This window comes from Ranitomeya imitator, chromosome 2 (genome assembly GCF_032444005.1).
Source record: "Ranitomeya imitator isolate aRanImi1 chromosome 2, aRanImi1.pri, whole genome shotgun sequence".
Classification (NCBI taxonomy): Eukaryota; Metazoa; Chordata; class Amphibia; order Anura; family Dendrobatidae; genus Ranitomeya; species Ranitomeya imitator.
Window position 1 is genome coordinate 402,085,548 of NC_091283.1, and position 22,015 is coordinate 402,107,562.

The 22,015-nt window shown below is 41.2% G+C and overlaps 1 protein-coding gene across 6 annotated transcripts in view; it reads left to right on the forward strand.

The window, feature by feature from the left end:
- The window catches only part of ARHGAP44 (Rho GTPase activating protein 44), a 128,734-nt gene extending 108,328 nt beyond the window's left edge, over positions 1 to 20,406 (forward strand). For 2 of the 6 annotated variants that reach the window (XM_069750626.1, XM_069750625.1), the window contains exons 17-22: positions 1,413 to 1,430; positions 2,500 to 2,715; positions 7,229 to 7,663; positions 11,743 to 11,876; positions 12,027 to 12,374; positions 19,243 to 19,532. In XM_069750626.1, the coding sequence (XP_069606727.1) occupies positions 1,413 to 1,430; positions 2,500 to 2,715; positions 7,229 to 7,663; positions 11,743 to 11,876; positions 12,027 to 12,374; positions 19,243 to 19,385 (1,294 nt within the window). In that variant the 3' untranslated portion in view covers positions 19,386 to 19,532. Of the gene's footprint in view, positions 1 to 1,412; positions 1,431 to 2,499; positions 2,716 to 7,228; positions 7,664 to 11,742; positions 11,898 to 12,026; positions 12,375 to 12,658; positions 12,711 to 19,242 lie in introns of all 6 variants that reach the window. The other 4 variants (XM_069750627.1, XM_069750624.1, XM_069750629.1 and 1 more) reach the window with 4 other exon arrangements.
- Positions 20,407 to 22,015: the final 1,609 nt, after the last annotated feature.

Sequence of the window (22,015 nt, forward strand, 5' to 3'; positions counted from 1 at the left end):
CTTAAGCAGTGGGACACGTCTGGCACTGCAGGATCGGAGTCCATGGTGGCGTAGTGTGTTACTTATGGTAGGCCTTGTTACATTGGTCCCAGCTCTCTGCAGTTCATTCACTAGGTCCCTCCGCATGGTTCTGGGATTTTTGCTCACCGTTCTTGTGATCATTCTGACCCCACGGGGTGGGATTTTGCGTGGAGCCCCAGATCGAGGAAGATTATCAGTGGTCTTGTATGTCTTCCATTTTCTAATTATTGCTCCCACTGTTGATTTCTTCACTCCAAGCTGGTTGGCTATTGCAGATTCAGTCTTCCCAGCCTGGTGCAGGGCTACAATTTTGTTTCTGGTGTCCTTTGACAGCTCTTTGGTCTTCACCATAGTGGAGTTTGGAGTCAGACTGTTTGAGGGTGTGCACAGGTGTCTTTTTATACTGATAACAAGTTTAAACAGGTGCCATTACTACAGGTAATGAGTGGAGGAAAGAGGAGACTCTTAAAGAACAAGTTACAGGTCTGTGAGAGCCAGAAATCTTGATTGTTTGTTTCTGACCAAATACTTATTTTCCACCATAATATTTAAAAAAAAAATGATAAAAAAACAGACAATGTGATTTTCTGGATTTTTTTTTCTCAGTTTGTCTCCCATAGTTGAGGTCTACCTATGATGTAAATTACAGACGCCTCTCATCTTTTTAAGTGGTGGAACTTGCACTATTGCTGACTGACTAAATACTTTTTTGCCCCACTGTATATATTGTTCAGTTATTTTACCTTCTGCATCTTCTTCTGGCCTCTTCTGCTCCACTCACAGCTACATCTGAATTCTGCTAGGTTCCTTATAAAATCTCATATCTCACCCCCTACTGGTTCAGTGTCTGCAGTTAATTGTAGAACTAGTTGCTTCATAGTCATCCACGATACAGCTAAATTGTGTTTTGTAAGTGATGCCCAGCAGAACTCTAAACACAGCTCTGGAGGTCAGTGGAGTATAAGACATGATGTGACTTAAGATCAGGTAAGTAAAATGTTTTCATGGAGTTATACCTAAAAGGGTATTCCCACCTCGGCCATTTATGGCATATCATATGATATCCTTGCCTATAATTGTGTGGGAGCTGGTCATACTTGGCTCTCTTAATTCATCTTTACGAGAGTTCCGAAATATGGCGCATTCGTAACTATTTTTTGGAACTCCCATAGAAGTGAATGGGGAACACTGCGCATGCATGGACAGCTCACCATTGCCGATATGTGGTGCAAGACCTATCACATAGGACATTGTCTAGAACACAGTGAACCAAAAAACATAGTTTCTGACAATTATTCCCCATCCATGTCTCCCTATAACAAAAGACGGGTCCCGTCATTGGCCCCAGGCCTCACGCCTCTCTAACATTATTTGTATTTTTGTCCATGCAGCCTTAGGAAAATTCAGAGGTAAGATGTATCTCCCTGATGTCTTCCCCCAAAACGCGTGGTGTGTGACTCTTGTTCCACAGTCCCCTCAGTCCTTCACTATGTGTATGTCTCTCACCCGTAATTAGTTTTCATGTAGCACCTTCATCAATGTCTCTTGTGTGTTTGTCCTTTCCTCTTCCGAGACCATACACCTTCTTAGATCAGCCCTTACTGTTCGTGGTGGCCCTCCAGATTACAGTATTGACAGACTAAATGCTGCCCTAATTAGCAGCCTGTATTCTGTTAATTTGCCATAAAATTTTCCATAGATTATGTTTGGAAGATCCCAACTGCCTATTCTTTTAGGTTTGACCAAAGCATGAGTTAATCATGGTCATATTGGGGGGATAAAAAATGACCTGGTGAAAGAGCAGATTGAAAACTATTGTGTTGATCACCAATGGCTAGATGACCAGGGGTCTAAAGAGTTGACCCTTGGACAGTGTTGGTGCCCACTATGGTAAGGCTGGTTGTACAGTCACATCAGTATGCCCCGATGCTTTTGTCATGGTTTCTGTAAACATTTTCCTAACAGTATTGTCTATAGCTGTTACTGACTTGTCTTCTTGTGTTATGTTTTTTTATGCCATGTTTTATGTCTTTGCTTCTTACCACTTTCTTGTCAAACAAAAATTGTATGAAAGGTAGGATTTATGTCTGGGGAAACCATTGCGTATACCACTTGCTCTTGATTAATTTTATTGCTATGTAGCTGATAAGTATGAAGGAGTATGTAGATCCCCATTTTAAAACTGGCCTTAAACAAGGGCCATAGGTGGCAATCTGTACCTCCGACAGAGAGTGTGTGCCTTGAGTGATGGGTTTTAAAGTCCTTTTGAATACTATGTAATTGCTCTTTTTATTAAGGTGGTTAATGTCCTTCAGTGTGATGTATATGTTTTAATTTAACCTTAATTTTTTGCTTCTGTTTGTCCTCTGTTCTCCTCCTATTGGGGAGCCTGTTGTTATTGTGTTATTGGCTCAGTCTCTCTTTCTTTAACCTCCCTTGTAGAGTTGGTAAGCAGATGTCTTTGTATTCTCCCCATAGCATGGGCGTCAGGGTGATGGACACCTCTTGGGTTGCCCGCCGCGGTTCTTCCTTAGTCCGCAAAGGCCCCTCCACCCCGCCCGCCATTCAACCCCCTGCTCCTCCTCCACTCGATACTGCAGCCACTCCTCAGTCACCAAATCCTGACTTGTCTGTAGAGTCTCCCTCCCCCACTCCTCCCAGTAGCGGCTCCCAGCTAGGTCCCGAGAGGACAAGGTAAGATTTCAACCAACCAACATCACCATAGCTTTGCTTTGAGCCAACCCAACCCCAGTAATGTTCCCTTCTCTCTCCTAAGACCGCTTTTAGGTTCTTTTTATTTTTTTCTCAACTCATTCCGCAGTTGTATGACCCCTTTTTATCCATTTCTTTTGTCAACTTTTGATAAAAATTTTACTTATTTTTCGCCCTTTGCAACTTGAGGGAGAAAAAAAAACAAATTTCCCCCTTATATATTGATGTCCTTCACCTCGAAAGTCTCTTTTGCCCCTAAAATAGAAATTGGATCAATCTATAGTATAGATTTATAGCACTGCTCAACCAACCTGGCTTCAGTTTTCTTTTTTCAGATTGTTGTAATACCAGACACATTCTGCCAACAAGGGTGGCACTGGTTCTAAAAAAATCATTTTTTTTCTAATCTTATACAACTATTAATGTCTCTTTGCAGCCCCTGCTTGTTTAGTGTCTGCACCAAGCTTTTCTTCACCTAATTCCCATGACTATATTACCGATTTATTATAGATCCATAATACAGCTCCCGTAACCAAATATAGGGGATTCGAGAGCCAAATGTGGTTTTGAAGTGCCTAATTTGGGAACTCCGAAATTGAGCTATGTCTTAGGTTCTTTCAGCAGTGAGAAGACCCTCGTAGTAGTAATATGAGACCCTACCATATTAAGGACTTGACATAGTGTATTAATATAGAGGGCTGGCATTTTTATGAGTGTTGACCTCAAAGGAGGCTTCTCCCTTATTTCCAACCTAAAAGCGGCCTGCACGTTAAGCAATACCATTCAGCTTTGGCATACGTGTGGCCCCTGATTTGACGCCTCACTCATCTGCTTTGTGGCTGACTCATGGTCTAACGCTGCTGTATGGCTTCTTTTTAATAATCAATATCTATTTCATGGATTGACATTCTTAGGCACATCAGATTTAGCTCAACCTCCCCCCTACTATTGTCACTCCATTCCTGTCCCATCTAACAAAACTAACCTCTAATTCTTTATATATTTTACAGTTACCACTACAGGGAGCTCACTGCATACAGCCTTATTACTGAGTTCATCAGTATGCAGTGTGCTCCCTCTAGTGGTGGAGCTTACTACATACAGCCTTTTATTACTGAGTTCATCAATATGAACTGTGCTCCCTCTAGTGGTGGAGGTCACTACATACATCCTTATTATTGAGTTCATCAGTATGCAGTGTGCACATTCTAGTGGAGGAGATCATTTCATAAAGCCTTACTGAGTTCATAAGTATGGATTGTGCTCCCTCTAGTGGTGGAGCTCACTGCATACATTCGTATTACTGAGTTCACCAGTATGCAGTGTGCACCCTCTGGTGGTGGAGCTCAATCCATAAAACCTTACTGAGTTCATAAGTATACAGTATGCTTGCTCTAGTGGTGGAACTCATTGCATAAAACCTTATTGAGTTCATCAGTATGCAGTGTGCACCTTCTAGTGGTGGAACTCATTGCATAAAACCTTATTGAGTTCATCAGTATGCAGTGTGCACCTTCTAGTGGTGGAGCTCATTTCATAAAGCCTTATTGAGTTCATCAGTATGCAGTGTGCTCCCTCTGGTGGTGGAGCTCATTGAATAAAACTTTATTCAGTTCATCAGTATGCAGTGTGCTCCCTCTAGTAGTGGAGCTCATTTCATAAAGCCTTACTGAGTTCATCAGTGTGCAGTGTGCACCTTAGGCTGCTTTCACACTAGCGTTTTTTTTTTTAATACGTCGTAATGCGTCGTTTAGGGGAAAAAAACGCATCCTGCAAAGTTGTTTGCAGGATGCGTTTTTGCCCCATAGAGTAACATTACCGACGCATTGCGACGTATTGACACACGTCGCAACCGTCGTGTGACGGTTGCGCCGTGCTGTGGCGGACCGTTGGGAGCAAAAATGTTACATGTAACGTTTTTTTGCTGCCGCCCCCACCTCCCCGCACCTCACAATGGGGCAGCGGATTAGCCGGAAAAATGCATCTGCTGCCTCCGTTGTGCGGCGCATTCACCGCTAGCGTCGGAATCTCGGCCCGACGCACTGCGATGGGCCGAATCCGACGCTAGTGTGAAAGTAGCCTTATAGTGGTGGAGCTCATTGCATAAAACCTTATTGAGTTCATCAGTATGCAGTGTGCTCCCTCTAGTGGTGGAGCTCATTGCATAAAGCATTACTGGTCCATCAGTATGCAGAAATAAACCTGATAAAAATAAATTAGTACATTTTTTTTTCCTTTTAAATCCTGTTCAGGAGTGGACATTCACAGAGTTGTCCACCTTAAATAAGGACAATTTTGATTATTATTTAAATGCATGCATTTGTGGCTAAAATCATTTTTGCAGTTGAGTTTTATTAAACATTTTGCTTTTTTTTGTTCCTGCACATTCAACTTTAATGTGTTTCTCTGGCCATAAAGTAGAGAGGAGAGAGGAGCTTAGATAGAGGCATATAACAGAGTTCAAGTCAGTGATAGCGAGCGCACTGATGGACTGTAAGTTAACTCTTTCTGCAGTTAGTAATAGTGCAACACAGAGGCTGTGCAGAAGGCCAACGGTGCAAAATGTTTAAACCCAATTTCCAAAATTATTTTTATCCTCAAATACATCGCCACTACGCAGTGTATGGAGCTGTCACTTCCTGTATGCTGTGGCCCCTTTAATCAGCTCATCGGTGGGTGTACTGGGAGTTGGATCCCCAGTGATCTGATATTGATTACCTATCCTAAGAATAGATCAAGAGATTTGAAAGCCATGGAGAATCCCTTTAAATTTTATGCCCTAATAGGGGTTTAGTATTGAGTGTTATGGCTTCCTTTAAACCTTATGAAAGGAACTATGTGACTCATCCAGAGCTCTCTTTTTAGCCCCAGACCTCCCCTTATCAGCACATTGGGGGCTTTATCAATTAGTACAACTGATTGCAGATCTTTCCTATATCCCACTTGTTATGTTAAAGTCACAGTGGTCCTAAGAAGCTGATTACTAAAAGTCACATTAGAAAAATTGGAGAACCACCAGGACCAGTGGTAAAGGGCATTTAGTTTCTTCATCCCTCCAAATATTCTTTTGTCTCCTTTTTAGTTGGGTCCATTATCGCGACGTTCCGTAGCGATCTTGCCCAAAAATGCATCCTAATATCTCACTGCAATCAGGGATCGTTCACGCATATCTTAAAATTACAGTATAATAAATTTAAATTAAAAATCCCCTAAAAAAGGTAACAACCAATGGGAATAAAACACAAATCCTATTCCTATCATTCAGAGGATAAGATCTAGTTCCCGTCATTGTCTAGGATTGCTATTTAGCTAACTATGTAACGTAGTATTGTGGTTTCACCCTCCTATTCCTTTGATTTGTGGGTTAGCATACACCTTCCTGTAATTTTATCCTACTAAATTTGTTTATTTCCTTTTTCTTTCTGGATTGCAAAAACATTTATAGCCATTTTTGGTGGGATAAAGTTGCTAAAGGGGTATTCCCAAAATTTAAGGCTATTCCCTATCCATAGAAGTCAGACCCTCAGAGTTCCTAACAAATTAATGGTCCTGACATGCGCATGCTCAGCCTTTGCCTGTGGAACTGCCAAGAACAGCGCACTGCTATTTCTGACAGTTATAGCGGCCGGACCCCCAGCATTCACGTCTTATGAATAGGGGATAACTAAGTTGTGAAAATACCCCTTTAAACACAGGGCACCATGGGTTAGCATCTCTTTCTAATCATATTGAAAATCAATTTGACAAAACTTTACTTAATTTTTCCTAACTTTTGAGTTTCATTAACCAGCAGAGCTGCGCTCACGATTCTTTTTGGCATAGCCTACAGCTCTAGGTTGCATGCAGACCAATACTCAGTTTGCAGATACAGAAGTAAAGAAATGTGACCTTGTGCACCCTATGAGCTAACAGGAAACCATCAGAATTCTGAATACAGCTCTGGAAGTATTTGTACAGCATTATATGTAGATTTATACTGTGTGATTTGGAGCTTTATAGTATGATTTTTCTAGAATTCATCTCTTTCTATGTAATAATCCATCTATTAACTACATAAAACCAATTACTTACAATATCAACCATTGCTCAAAATTGGCAAAAACTGAACATAAAAAGAACCCTGCATATGTGTCGTGTCCGTATTCTTGTGTTGTGTGAAAAGTGAATTGCATGTCTCGTGACTTTGTTCCATTTGCTCAACTAGTCATATCGGTGTTTGTGACGTCTGTGCTCCCGTCTGTCGCTGACCTTGACATGACATCATCCGCACTTTCCGATTCCTGCAGAGCGAATGGCTTTCCATGCAGATTTTTTTTTTTATAAACCTCCTCACCATCCTAACGCGTTTCGCACTTCATGACCACTTTTTACTCTCTTGTTGGGTTCTTCCGTGTACAAATATTTTTGCTCTTGTCTTCTGTTTCTTTCTTTTTATTTTATTTTTGTTGTTCCTGTGTTCCTTTACCTCCGCCCCTTTCCCCTCCATCGAGTACAGCGGAGATGAGATTTCGCCCCAGTGGTCGGATACCTGTTACAACTATCCTTCCCCTGAAGAAGACAGACCCCTTTCGTACCCAAGCTCACAGCACCCTACCCTCCTCCATCCTCACCCTCCAAAAGCTCCACCATCTGCCAGGCCTGATGCCACCTCAACCTTTCGGTGGTCTGGGTACAGCCAAACTTTGCCTCCTTCCCCTCCAAAGCTTGACATAAACTCAAACCCGAAACCTTGCTTTTTACACCTCACTAAGCAAAGCTCCCTCACTGAACCTCACGCTTCTGAGCCTAATGTTTCACCCCTCTACATCAAAACCCAACTCGTCCTAACCAAACCCGACCCATCTGGTACACCTAACCTTCCCACTATGTCAGCCTCTCCCCCGTGGCTCAGCTGTTCCTGCGCTCGAGACAAGGGAACCAAGCTGACTAGGTAATTCAATACAGGTTTGATATATATCATTGTAAAAACTGCAGCTCCATGGGAAAAAGGATGTTGCATTGAAAGACTTGCTTAACAAAGAAAAAAAAATCTACGCATTGCCAAGTAATCATCCAAACAGCCGAGATGAATTCAGCAGTTTTTCGGTGGCTTCATTTTAAGGCTGCAGCAAATTCCCCTCGAGGGCCTTGTGATGCTTAAAATATCCACCATGTATGAAGGAAATAAATTTCCCTACTAAGGGGACAAAATGAGGCCGCTGCATGAGTCAGCTCTATAAAGATGGATGCAACCTCTTATTCTAAAATAGAAAAATGTAAAAAAGGTAAAACATTCTAAAAATTGAGAAATGGTGCAGAATCTTTGAGTCTTTCAACTGTGAATAGATTCCATTCGAGAACTTTTTGAAGACCTTCAGGTACAAGATTCCAAGTTACTTTATGATAACTTTTACCTGGTCTTCAAAAAACTGAGTGTCGAGTAGAGAATTTGGCCCAAATTAACATTATCTCCAGTTTTAAGTAGATTGCATAAAAGCGGGTGTCAAGTATTCGAATTGACCAAAGTCAGATAAAATCGAGTGACAAGTAGACGAATTGACCCAAGCTACAAAAAATCTTTTGTGGCAGTCCCTTGGTCAAAGTGTCTAATATAGAGTCATCTTGTTACAAGACTAATTTATTAACCTTTCATCTTTAGACTTTAAATTACTTTAAATAAATATTGGCTGTAGGCGAAAAGCGGACAGTTTTTCCTCTAATTTTATTCTGGCTTCTCCCTAGAGTATTTTTTTAATTTTTTTATACGGTTCCAGAGAAATGGGCCTTTTTATAAAGTGATTTTTTTTTATGGTCCAAGGGGACATTGCTGATAGCGTAATTATGTAGAGTAGCCTAAATACACGCCCCAGAGGATTCTGTATGCCACGCCTCCTCGTAAAGACCATAAAAATTGGCTGCAAATAAAAAGGCCCATATTTCTAGAGTCATATGATGGATTTAAACAGCAAACTACTTGGGAACAGTGGGAATAAAATAAGAGCAAAAACTGGTGACTATTGACCTGGCATCAAGTCCTCAAGTTCTCCACTTGGAAAAAGCCTGCTTGTTAGAATGGTTGCTTGACAATAAATGGATTACAAATTATCTACCTCCTGAATCCAGTCAGTGATAAGATGTGATCTGTGGGAAAGCCTTGAAGTAAGTGCTCAATTTCTCTGCAGCGCCACCTAAGGTGGAATTACACATTTCACAGTGTTAATTCACCTCCGAGAGCACGACAAGACAGGTCCTTCAGACCAGGAGACCCTCTTGGTACCTGCTTCTACTCTGACCAAGCGATTAGGATCGTGGACAGAGGACCATCATTATTAATTCAGAATTTCCTAAAGCTGTTTATAAAAAGGAGTTTGTCTCCTTTATAGGAATTCTTACCTTCAGTGGAGAGTTTAGAATTTCTACTTTAGCAGACTGAAGACTTTCTTTACAATGGTTGTTTTATAGGTGGTAGCTTGTAGCCTGCATATGGATTTACAGAGGAATATGACTTCCCATATATTACTTCATGTGTACTATTACCACTACATTCCTAAAACTAGGTCACAATAGGTTTTTAAACAAGGTTTCTCTTCCAAGACTGGTCATGGTCTCCCCAGAGGTTCTTCAGTATGGCCAACAAAAGACTAAGAGGTTTCTTCTCATGACTCACTGATGGTCACTTAGAGATTTCCTGGCTTATTAAATTCATTTTTAAATACGAACACCATTTTTATGTTAATAAAAGAAGGGAGTTTAGAGCCTTAATTACCTTGAACAGTAAACAACTACATAAAGAGTCTCTGTCACTGGAGGACTCATTACGACCATGACCATGTTTTACCCAGTGTAATATACAATGCTTCGTATGTCCTGTGGTGGCGCTGCAGGAAAATTTAGCACTTGCTGCCAAATTCTCTGGCAATGACTATGTGTTCCAGGAATCATCAACTTATTTGTCAAAGAACCATCTAACCAAAAAAAAGAGCAATCTCTTTAACATGGCCATTTAGTAGGCACCATTGATCCCACAAGTTCGGCTTTGACGGGACATTATACAAATGCCCTATTCTACAATAGTTTTAAAATCTAAATCAATTCTCAATAATGCATGACCGAATTATAGATTTGCTTTGTGTTCCCCTATGACAAGTTTTCTTTTCGTAAGCGAGTACGGGAGTAAGGTTCCCTGGAGTGCTTTTTTAAAGGTATTCACTATAGGGACATTGGGGATACTAGTTAAAATACGGTAATTGAAAGTAGTACTTTTTGTAGAAACTTAGAACTAGAAGGTGCAATCACACCTATGAAGTAGTCCCACAAAGCGACAGTAAGGCCGATTTCACAAATACGACATTCACTGTCTGAGTGTGGACCACAATGTCCGGACTGGCCATGGGTCTTCTAATCCAAATTCAAAAGCTTCATATTTGGACCAGTAGACCTGTGACCAATCTCGCACTCGGACCATGAATGTCAGATATGTAAAACTGGCCTAAAGGGGCTGCAAGATAACTTGCTTCCTCTTCTCCCTTTTGCGAGTGCTCTTCAACCTTAAAAGAGGACCTTTCACCAGGTCAAAAGTGTCTTGTTCTGTTTGTCTCATCTTATTTCCACTGTTCACCTGTGCATTATATTCTTGTTTTTTTTTTTTTTTTAATCCTCCATATGGTTACAGTGGTATGGGCGGGTCTTGACATTTAGTGCTACATTTTATGTACTTTACGAAATGGGTGGTGCTCCTAGGACAATAATGCAAAGCAGCCTAGAGATACGCCCTCAAGAATCCTTTGAGCAACTTGGTAAAAACCATAAAATAAAAATAAACAAAAAGGCCCATATCTACTTAGTGGAGCAGTCCAAATAAACTAAGACCAAAGACTTAACACTTTTGACCTGGTGACAATCTGTAGAAAAAGGAAGAGGGATTTCTTATCTTGCTGCCATTGTGCCTATTACGGTAGTTTATATTCAGAAATCTTTGAGGGACAACACTCCCTTCAAGAAAAATAGTCATGTGCAAAAAAACAACAACAAAGTTTTCATTAGTTACTCAATCATTGGAGCTGTAAACTGTACAAAACATTATAAATATTTTCTCCAAACTTATTGTATGTTAATTAGTGATGAGCGAATATACTCGTTACTCAAGATTTCCCAAGCACACTCGGGGGTCCTCATCCTCCGAGTATTTTTTAGTGCCCAGAGATTTAGTTTTTCTTCCTGCAGCTGAATGATTTACATCTGTTAGCCAGCATAAGTACATGTGGGGGTTGCCTGGTTGCTAGGGAATCCCCACATGTACTTATGCTGGCTAACAGATGTAAATCATTCAGCTGCGGCAATAAAAAATAAATTTCCAAGCACTAAAAAATACTTGGAGGACACCCGAGTGTGCTCGGGAAATCTCGAGTAACGAGTATATTCGCTCATCACTAATGTTAATAGAAGTCTACCAGACATTTCCATTCTTATTGGAAAAAAATGTAGAGAAATTAAACATTTCATTTTAGAACCAGTCTTTCTTAGATTCATAGAGTAAGTAATTAAATGGGTTTTCTAAGCTTAAGATATTGATGATTTATTTTTAAGAAAGATCTTCAATATAAAAATGTTTAGGTGCCGAAACCCGGGAGCCGATATCAATCCGCTATTATCAGCTTTGGCAGAGACCAGATATAAACATTGAACAAAACCAGAGCAACTAAATTGTGGCCATTCTTGGGTACTGCAGTTCAACTCCTCTTCCCTTCAAATGGTCAACGGCTACAACACAGTAAAAGACCTTTGCTATTCTGTTCACTGTTTATATCTGAGCTCAAAGCAGCTGATCGGTGAGGGTGCAGGGAGTCGGATCCTCAGCGATTTGATACTGGAGACCTGGCCTAAGGATTTCATTCATCTCAAGCCTGGAAAACCCCATTGAGATGTTTTTTTTTTTTTTAAACTTCACTTGATCATTTGTACTTTGTCCAAAGATAATTCACTCTAATTCCGAGTATCTCTTTTTACGAAGCTTGACATTTTATTTTGCAGTACATTGAAGGGGAAGGAGCTTTCTCCTATATCTGGGCCAAAGGGAAGTCCTAGCACTGGTCATATGGTGTCTGCAGGCGGAATGGGGCTGAACCAACTATCGACAGAGCAAAGTCCTCATTCTCTTAGGAAAGGTACATTTGAGATGAAGCTTGGTAGGTAGCGGGAGAGGATGATGTAAGGTGGTCCTCTCCATGCAGACCCAATACAATCATGCCGTTGTGAATGGACAATGTTGACCTCATGTAACAATCCTTTTATTTTTATTTTTTTTCTGTCCATAGTGTCTAAGAAACTAGCGCCTGTTCCACCTAAAATCACGTACACTCAGACAGGGGCAGTTTCAGATCAGTCAACGGGTCAACCTTCTCCCATCAGTCTTTCCCCAACCCCTCCTAGCACCCCTTCACCCTATGGACTCAGCTACCAAGGTTCTCTCGCTTTGACACCGAACCTAGCGTCTCCTCCTCCAGTGACCAGCACTTTAACAAAATCCCGTCCTACTCCCAAACCAAGACAGAGACCCTCACTTCCCCCTCCACAGCCTCCCACAAGTCAGTCTGCTTCCAGTCCTCAGTCTTCAGAGAACAGTATCTTAGATGGCCTGTCTCCTGGAGATAGTATGTCTACAGGTAAGTAGTCCTCATTGGCATGTGTCTCCCACTATACATTTATATCTAATACCATTTTTTTTCACAACCAGATGTAATAATTGTTTTTAATTTAAGGGAGAAAATAAAATGCCAACTTTTTTTTTTTTTAAATAATGTTATTTTTTTTTTTAAATGCCCATTTATTTCACTGTCCATCTCCCACCAACTATAGCACTAAGCGTTTTGTTTATTGTTTTTTTTGTTTTCTTTTTATGTTGTGTTCCCTCTGTCTCCCCTCGTTCTCCCTTCCCGTTTCCTCGCAGCCGTTTGACGTGAGTGGCGCTGTGTTGGATATGTGTGAGGGGGAATCTCCTGGTAAGCTGGAGCTCCAACCATTTCACAACTTGACCATATGCTACCAGTAGTCTTGAGCAACCAAAATGTAATATTGTGCCAACCATTTTTGTCATCATGTTCTCTCTAACACATGCACAGATCATCATAGTTCAATATCATTTTTATTTTCTCAAATATAAAAAAAAGCTCCAATTTTTTACATCATTTCTCAGTTAAAATTTGCATATAATGTTGAGTTACATCATGTCTTATACTCCAGTCACATCCAAGGCTAAGACAACTGTTACAGCTAAGCAATGAAAGAATTGTTTATATATTTTTTTTCTTAAATTAATAGTACATGTGAAAATAAGAAACTTTATAATCTCTTTTATTATAGAAATCTGGTTTTGGACTGATCTTTTATTCTCAAAATTCTCAGGTAAATTCTGTCTTTGGTGAATAAAGACTTTCCCATTACTGAGGTAGATGACAGTTGGTGCTCATAACGTTCTATGGAGAAATGTAACAGTCATTTCAAGAACTTGCAGCAGAATGTCTGTGTCGACCTCTAGCTCCTCCCATCTCCATAGAATTTTAAAAGCATCAACTGTCAGCTTCTATGAAGGAGGGAGGAGCTAGAGGCAGACACAGACTTTCTGCTGCAAGTTCCCCTTAAACGACAGTTACAGTTCTCCATAGAACATTATGAGCACCAACTGCCATCTCTTATCTCAGTAATGGGTCTGTATTCACTAAAGACAGATTTTACCCAAGAATTGAGAGTGAATGATCAGTCCAGGAGGAGAAAGAATCAGAATGCTCTGATAAGATATATTACAATATTTCTTATTTTCATGTGCCCTATTGATTTATGAAATGAAAATTAAAACAATGGTAACTCTTTAAGGTGACTACACAAAGTCAACCATAACCACTGACTAATATCTATTGGGATATCCCGACTTTCCCTGACTATAAAGAAGGATCAAACATGTTGGATTCAACAGGCCTAATCCTTTTTTCCCCACAGGAGATCTAGAAAATTGGTATGGGGAGATGGAAGAATAGTTGTCAGCAAATGGAGTCTTTTGGCCAAAAATTCTCTCATCAATCTATTGAGTGGAGAAAACCATAGTCTATTACCAATGCCAAACATCAACATTTTAAGGCATCTCTGGATGTGACTCGACTATAGCAGATAACTCAAGATCAAGAAAAATTGTGTCATGGTATAAATCTGGACAAAAACCCAAAGTTACCAACGAAAAAAATCCACCAAAAATTTGGGCTAAGTAGCCTCCAAGCTCAGTAGCAGGAGCAGTGTCTAGGTATAGTCTAGGTATAGTCACTCTTGGCACTCTGCAGGTAGATTTTGGGTCTGTTGTGCTTGTGTTAGAGGGCATCCCTCATCTATACAAAAGAACCCAGATGCCCGCTGTATAGCCGGATTTGGTTGCCCATCACTGCTGCCTATTTCCCCGTGTTCAGTCAATGCTTCTACGCATAGCTGTCTTAGATTCCTGATGCCCACATTTCTTTAGTTATCTTTCCCATGAGACCTTTTGAAAATGAACATGCAATCTGCTGCCCATCTCTGTAAGTTCACGATCATACAAGGCACCGCTTTACACCATGGCATGTTCATTTTCAAGAAGGCTCGCCTTTAACAACCAAGAACTCTGGACGGCTGTATGTACGACCCCGGCACTAACACTCCTACCGGCAGCAGTCTTCGCATGAGTCTGCAAGCCAAAAAACCCCCAAAAAAACTGCATGGCTTGGTCTCTCAACGCTTGCCTAGAAGAAAAAATATGTCCACCATTGCAAGGACCCTACTGAGACGGTCTGAAACGTTCTACCCTTTGTTTCCAGACGTTTTGCTCGTTCCGTTGCTTGTTGAAGGCTTTGTTTAGTTAGATGTGTCGGTGACTTAGATGTCTGGGTCTTTTTGGTGTTGTGTTGGTTGGAGTTTAATTATTTCTGTGGTGTTAGTGGTATTAGCACACAACAGGAGCTTTAATTGTAGGGGCTCAAAAGGGGCTATGCATGATGAGAAAAACATGGTGGCTTTTTTTTCTAAACAAACAGTGCCCCAACTGTCCGCAGGTTGTGTGTGGTATTACAGATCAGCTATATTCACTTCAGCTGCAATACCACAATCTTGTGGACAGATGTGGTGCTGTTTTTAGAAGAAGGCAGTTATGTTTATCTAACCCCAGCCAACCCCTTTAATAAAAAGTTATGGGAATACATGCTCGGTAACTTTACATGGATCAGTAATAGTAACTGTAATTTAATAGGCCTTATCTGTATGCAGCGGCATCCAGGGAACATGCAGGCATTGCCATCCTTGTTTCTGTGAACTTATTTATTTTTACAAAAATTAAGTGAAAAAAATAATTCATACAAAACTTTTTGAACCCATTTTTTGCCTGCTGCAAATAATTTTTCTTCTTTTGTTTCAGGTTCTCATGTACTAATGTACTTATAATGTATAGAATAGTTGCTACCTCGGGAATCCAAAAGTTGCCTCCTGCTCACAATTTTTGGCAGTCATGTTTGCTCTGAACACGAGTGATTATCACATATGCGCAATGGCTGCATGCACTTAGGAGAGGAAAGAGGTGTCCACTACTTTAAAATTTGATGGCCTACCATTAGGATAGGTCATTAATGTCTCATCGATAAGGGTGCGACACTCAGCGGCCCTGCCGATCAGCTGCACCCTGTATCGGTGGCGGGCAGACCTGCTCAGTTATGGTGCTGCACAGCTCCATCAACTCTATAGTGGCCGCAGCCAGGTACTGCACATCTACCCCCTATTCAAATCAACATGGGGAGGATGTGTAGTACCCAGCCATGGCCACTATTCCCTCGACAGGGCTGCGCAGCTCCGAAACTGAGCAGTTCAGTCTGCTGCCGACAAAGGGAACAGCTGATGTGCAGGGGTGCCAAGTGTCGCACCCCCACCGATCAGACATCGATCAATTTGCTTAAGGATAGGTCATCATTGTTAAAATAGTGAACAACCCCTTTAAGTATGATGTAGCAACATCAATGCTGCTAATTTTATGTATGACCACATTACATTTGGCAGAATTAAAGGGAACATTTTGCAGAAAAATAAAATGTTTAAAATAGAATATTTTTGTCCTGCCCTATCGCCCCTACACATAGAACACATACAAAATCAAAAAATATCTGCTCAATTTCCACCAAATGGAAAGCCATAAGTATCGTCCCAAAAAGGAGTGGATTAGGGAAACTAGGGGAAAAAAATTAGGGAGCAGATTAGGGGAATTAGAGAAATTGGGGGAAAAAAAAAAGTTTAAAATACAGTATTTAAATTATAGTTTTTTTTCACAAATAAAAATCTAAGTATATGATATAAACATATTAGGACTGTGAGGGGACAGGTTGGTTGGGGCTAGGTGTGAAGTTGTAGACTTATTGCAGCATGGCAGAGATGTTGTTGGCGGGCATATCTGATGACCTTTCAATTTTCTTTCGGGTAACAAGGGTAAAGGCTGGAAAGTTTTTTATTTCCTATCATAAAATTTATAGATGGACTTGGGCAAATGTACTTTAATCATTGGCTACTGTGGACATTATACACACATGGACAGAATTGTTGGTACCTTTTGGTAAAGTAAGGAAAACCTACAATGGTCAATGAAATAAGTTGAAATTGACAAAAAATGTTCACTGTAAATTTACTATCTATCAATAATGTGAATCGGACTTGGCTTTTTTTTGGTTCAACAGTAAAAAAACAAAAACATATGACCTTGGCCTGGACAAGATGATTATGCCCTGAATTTAATATTTTGTTCCACAACCTTTTGAGGCAATCACTACAAATAAACGATTTCTGTAAGTCTCAGTGAGACCTCTGCATCCATCCACCAGTACTCTGGCCGCTCCTTGTGAGCAAACTACTCCCACTGTCTCAGATGTGACGATTAGTGATGAGCGGACGTGCTCGGATAAGGCGTTAGCCGCATGCTCAGGTGCTAACCGAATGTCTTCAGCGTGCTCGTATAATATGTTTGAGTGCCCACCGCCGCATGTCTCGTGGCTGTTCGACAGCCGCAACACTTGTAGGGACAGCATAACAAATAGGCAATCCCTGCATGTGATGGCAAACTCTGGTCTCGCTTTTCTGAGATTTGCTTTCAAGACTGGTTTCCTCCTCAGACATCTGCCATGTAGTCCACTTTTGCCAAAATAGTGATGGGTGGTGCGATTTGACACTGATGACCTCTAATCTCATTGGACATTGTTCTGGGCTCTTTGGTTACCATTCCTAGTTTCCTTCGCTTCAATTTTCCTCTTGCAGCCACGTCTAGGGAGTTGTCTCCAGTCCCATAAACCTTAAACATCTGAATAATATGCGCAACTATTGTAACAGGAACATCAAGCTGTAGAAGATGGTCTTATAGCCTTTACCTTTAAACACGTTTGTCTGTAAATTTATTTCTAATCTCCTAACACTACTCTTTCCTTAGGGTACCGTCACACTATACGATTTACCTACGATCACGACCAGCGATATGACCTGGCCGTGATCATAGGTAAATCGTAGTGTGGTCGCTGGGGAGCTGTCACACAGACAGCTCCCCAGCGACCAACGATGCCGAGGTCCCTGGGTAACCAGGGTAAACATCGGGTAACTAAGCGCAGGACCGCACTTAGTTACCCGATGTTTACCCTGGTTACAAGCGTTTAACTAAAAAAAAACAAACAGCACATACTTACATTCTGGTGTCCGTCAGGTCCCTTGCCGTCTGCTTCCCGCACTCAGTGACTGCCGGCCGTAAAGTGAAAGTGAAAGCACAGCCGCTGTGCTCTGCTTTCACTTTACGGCCGGCAGTCACAGTGCGGGAAGCAGACGGCAAGGGACCTGACGGACACCAGAATGTAAGTATGTGCTGTTTTTTTTTTTTTAGTTTAACGCTTGTAACCAGGGTAAACATCGGGTTACTAAGCGCGGTCCTGCACTTAGTTACCCGATGTTTACCCTGGTTACAAGCGAACGCATCGCTGGATCGCATCGCTAGATCGCTAGATCGGTGTCACACACACCGATCTAGCGATGACAGCGGGAGATCCAGCGATGAAAGAAAGTTCTAAACGATCTGCTACGACGTACGATTCTCAGCAGGATCCCTGATCGCTGCTGCGTGTCAGACACAGCGATATCGTAACGATATCGCTGGAACGTCACGAATCGTACCGTCGTAGCGATCGAAATGGTATAGTGTGACGGTACCCTAAGCTTTCTTTGCTCCATGCTCATTGTGGTAACATAGTAACATAGTTAGTAAGGCCAAAAAAAGACATTTGTCCATCCAGTTCAGCCTCTATTCCATCATAATAAATCCCCAGATCTACGTCCTTCTACAGAACCTAATAATTGTATGATACAATATTGTTCTGCTCCAGGAAGACATCCAGGCCTCTCTTGAACCCCTCGACTGAGTTCGCCATCACCACCTCCTCAGGCAAGCAATTCCAGATTCTCACTGCCCTAACAGTAAAGAATCCTCTTCTATGTTGGTGGAAAAACCTTCTCTCCTCCAGACGCAAAGAATGCCCCCTTGTGCCCGTCACCTTCCTTGGTATAAACAGATCCTCAGCGAGATATTTGTATTGTCCCCTTATATACTTATACATGGTTATTAGATCGCCCCTCAGTCGTCTTTTTTCTAGACTAAATAATCCTAATTTCGCTAATCTATCTGGGTATTGTAGTTCTCCCATCCCCTTTATTAATTTTGTTGCCCTCCTTTGTACTCTCTCTAGTTCCATTTACACACAATGATACCAAACAGCACAACGACTACTTTTCACCTTATCAATAGGCTGACTGATTACAAGTTTGTAGACACTTGTGATGCTAATTACAGGACACACCATAGTTTCACAAGTCCCTATGGTCCAATTATTTTACTTTTTTTTTTCTAGAGGAACCATCATTTTTTACCAAGTCCATTTTCATTATTTTTTTTTCTGATGAGCCACAATTCAGAAAGAAAACCTGATTCTCGTTAGTTGATATTGAGGAAATTTATAATTGAAATGACTTGAAACTGCCAAAAGTAATTTTCAGTGAGCATTGTGGGTTTTTCTTACTTTACTAGAAGGGTACCAAAAATGTTTACACCCTTGAGCAAAATGAACGGTATTTGGGTTGCAATTGCTGCAGTCTTATTTAAACAATTACTTTTTTTTCCCCCGAAAAGGAATACAAAATTGCTGCAACAAAAACACCCTGTGTCAAAACAGCCTTGAACAAGTAACGTAAAGCTAAGCTTCTTTAGTTAAATTGTGCATTCAGTTAAGAAATACTTTTTTATGTTAGGGATAGAGAAAGAGGCTGTCAAAATTGTGGACAAGTCAACGGAAATTAAAGGCCACTTAGCCTTGCGGTTTACGCAGTACTGAATGCATTGTAACCACAAATAAAATTTTTTAAAAATCATGCATCCGAAAATTCAGCAGCTGAGTAACAAAATTGAGACTAATATATTACTAATACCCAACATCCTGCTCATTGCTTTTCCAGATATCATCCATTTTGACATTCCATCTATTCTCATTGAAATCGATACTGCCTTGAAACGTGATGCCATGAAACAGGAACAGCAGAGGCGCGCAGCCGAAGGCAGGACGGAATCAGATGAAGAATCGGAGAGCACGGCCCTCTGACATTAAGTTCAATTTGTGCCCACTGCGATCAACAGCCAAACTTGTGCCAATCTGTATATGAGCCCTTGTCTGCCTTTGTTCCAGGATATTTATTTTTTTTTACTATCTTCCTTCAGGCTACAAATATTAAATTTCCTAATGAGAAAAAAAAATATGGACATTAGAAAAAAATGTCCCTTTTGAAATCCTAGTACATGTGACAGTCACCAGTCCCAGCCCATTGGCAGTCTTTCTAGAAAAGTTTCCTTATAAATGCTGCAGTGTATGACTGGTTTCACACATCCATAATTCACGTTCCAAGTGTGGACCGCGACGTTAGCTGGTTTCTTGACTAGAGTTGGTGTGCAACCCGGTCCATCAGCCATGACAGTAATCTGTGAGCATAAGACGGGAGCTAAGAGAACCACCTGTTATCTGGCAGCATCTGTGGCTATTATTGAAGTGTGACTCACTTGTGCCATCATTCCGGGCTGGCTCATCAAAAGAAGAGCCTCAGATGCCATCAGGCAAGAGGCACTTCTCACGGCTCCCATCCTGCCACCAAAGATTGCCACCATGGCTGATGGATCTGGGTCCTGCGAATCAATTCGTACCAACTCTACTCCTGACCCAAGCTCAACAGCCTCATAGGCACATATGAGGAATACAAGGCTGGCGCGTTTGGGTCAGTCGACCCAAGGCCGGTCCGTACTCAGATATACCAACTCTATTCCTCACGAAAGCTCAACAGCCTCATAGGCACATATGAGGAATACAAGGCTGTTGCGTTTGGGTCAGTTGACCCAAGGCCGGTCCATACTCAGACCGTGATTGTCGGATCTGTGAAACCGGCCTAAGGCTTTTAGTTTTTGTAGTTGATATTTTTGGTTATGCCGTATGGTTTGACTTAGGGTTTCCAAGCACATAAAAAAAAACTGCTATAAATATCTCTACAGAAATAGCTAAAAAAAATGGTGCCAGTAGACACACACTTGTTTCATCCCTGCATATTAAAAAACAAAAACACAGAAAATGTAAGCCTAAACAAAAATATAAAAAAAATGTCAAGTGACACCGTATTTTAACACCTGTACAATAAAAATACTTATCAAAAAATTGGAGCATAATTAAAAATGTGAAAAAATTTGGAGTCAAAAGACACCTACAGTACTTACCACTGTATATAAAAGTTCCCAGTCTTTAAATTTAATTCAAAATATAAAACAATGCTGCCTGAAAACATCTAACTTATTTCCACCCGTATATTAAAAAAGTTACGGAGAAATATAAGCCAAATTAAAAATTTCAGTCCATATAGAAATACAGGTCCTTCTCAAAAAATTAGCATATAGTGTTAAATTTCATTATTTACCATAATGTAATGATTACAATTAAACTTTCATATATTATAGATTCAACTGATTCAACTGAAATGTGTCAGGTCTTTTATTGTTTTAATACTGATGATTTTGGCATACAACTCCTGATAACCCAAAAAACCTGTCTCAATAAATTAGCATATCAAGAAAAGGTTCTCTAAACGACCTATTACCCTAATCTTCTGAATCAACTAATTAACTCTAAACACATGCAAAAGATACCTGAGGCTTTTATAAACTCCCTGCCTGGTTCATTACTCAAAACCCCCATCATGGGTAAGACTAGCGACCTGACAGATGTCAAGAAGGCCATCATTGACACCCTCAAGCAAGAGGGTAAGACCCAGAAAGAAATTTCTCAACAAATAGGCTGTTCCCAGAGTGCTGTATCAAGGCACCTCAATGGTAAGTCTGTTGGAAGGAAACAATGTGGCAGAAAACGCTGTACAACGAGAAGAGGAGACCGGACCCTGAGGAAGATTGTGGAGAAGGACCGATTCCAGACCTTGGGGAACCTGAGGAAGCAGTGGACTGAGTCTGGTGTGGAAACATCCAGAGCCACCGTGCACAGGCGTGTGCAGGAAATGGGCTACAGGTGCCGCATTCCCCAGGTAAAGCCACTTTTGAACCATAAACAGCGGCAGAGGCGCCTGACCTGGGCTACAGAGAAGCAGCACTGGACTGTTGCTAAGTGGTCCCAAGTACTTTTTTCTGATGAAAGCAAATTTTGCATGTCATTCGGAAATCAAGGTGCCAGAGTCTGGAGGAAGACTGGGGAGAAGGAAATGCCAAAATGCCTGAAGTCCAGTGTCAAGTACCCACAGTCAGTGATGGTGTGGGGTGCCATGTCAGCTGCTGGTGTTGGTCCACTGTGTTTCATCAAGGGCAGGGTCAATGCAGCTAGCTATCAGGAGATTTTGGAGCACTTCATGCTTCCATCGGCTGAAATGCTTTATGGAGATGAAGATTTCATTTTTCAGCACGACCTGGCACCTGCTCACAGTGCCAAAACCACTGGTAAATGGTTTACTGACCATGGTATTACTGTGCTCAATTGGCCTGCCAACTCTCCTGACCTGAACCCCATAGAGAATCTGTGGGATATTGTGAAGAGAAAGTTGAGAGACGCAAGACCCAACACTCTGGATGAGCTTAAGGCCGCTATTGAAGCATCCTGGGCCTCCATAACATCTCAGCAGTGTCACAGGCTGATTGCCTCCATGCCACGCCGCATTGAAGCAGTCATTTCTGCCAAAGGATTCCCGACCAAGT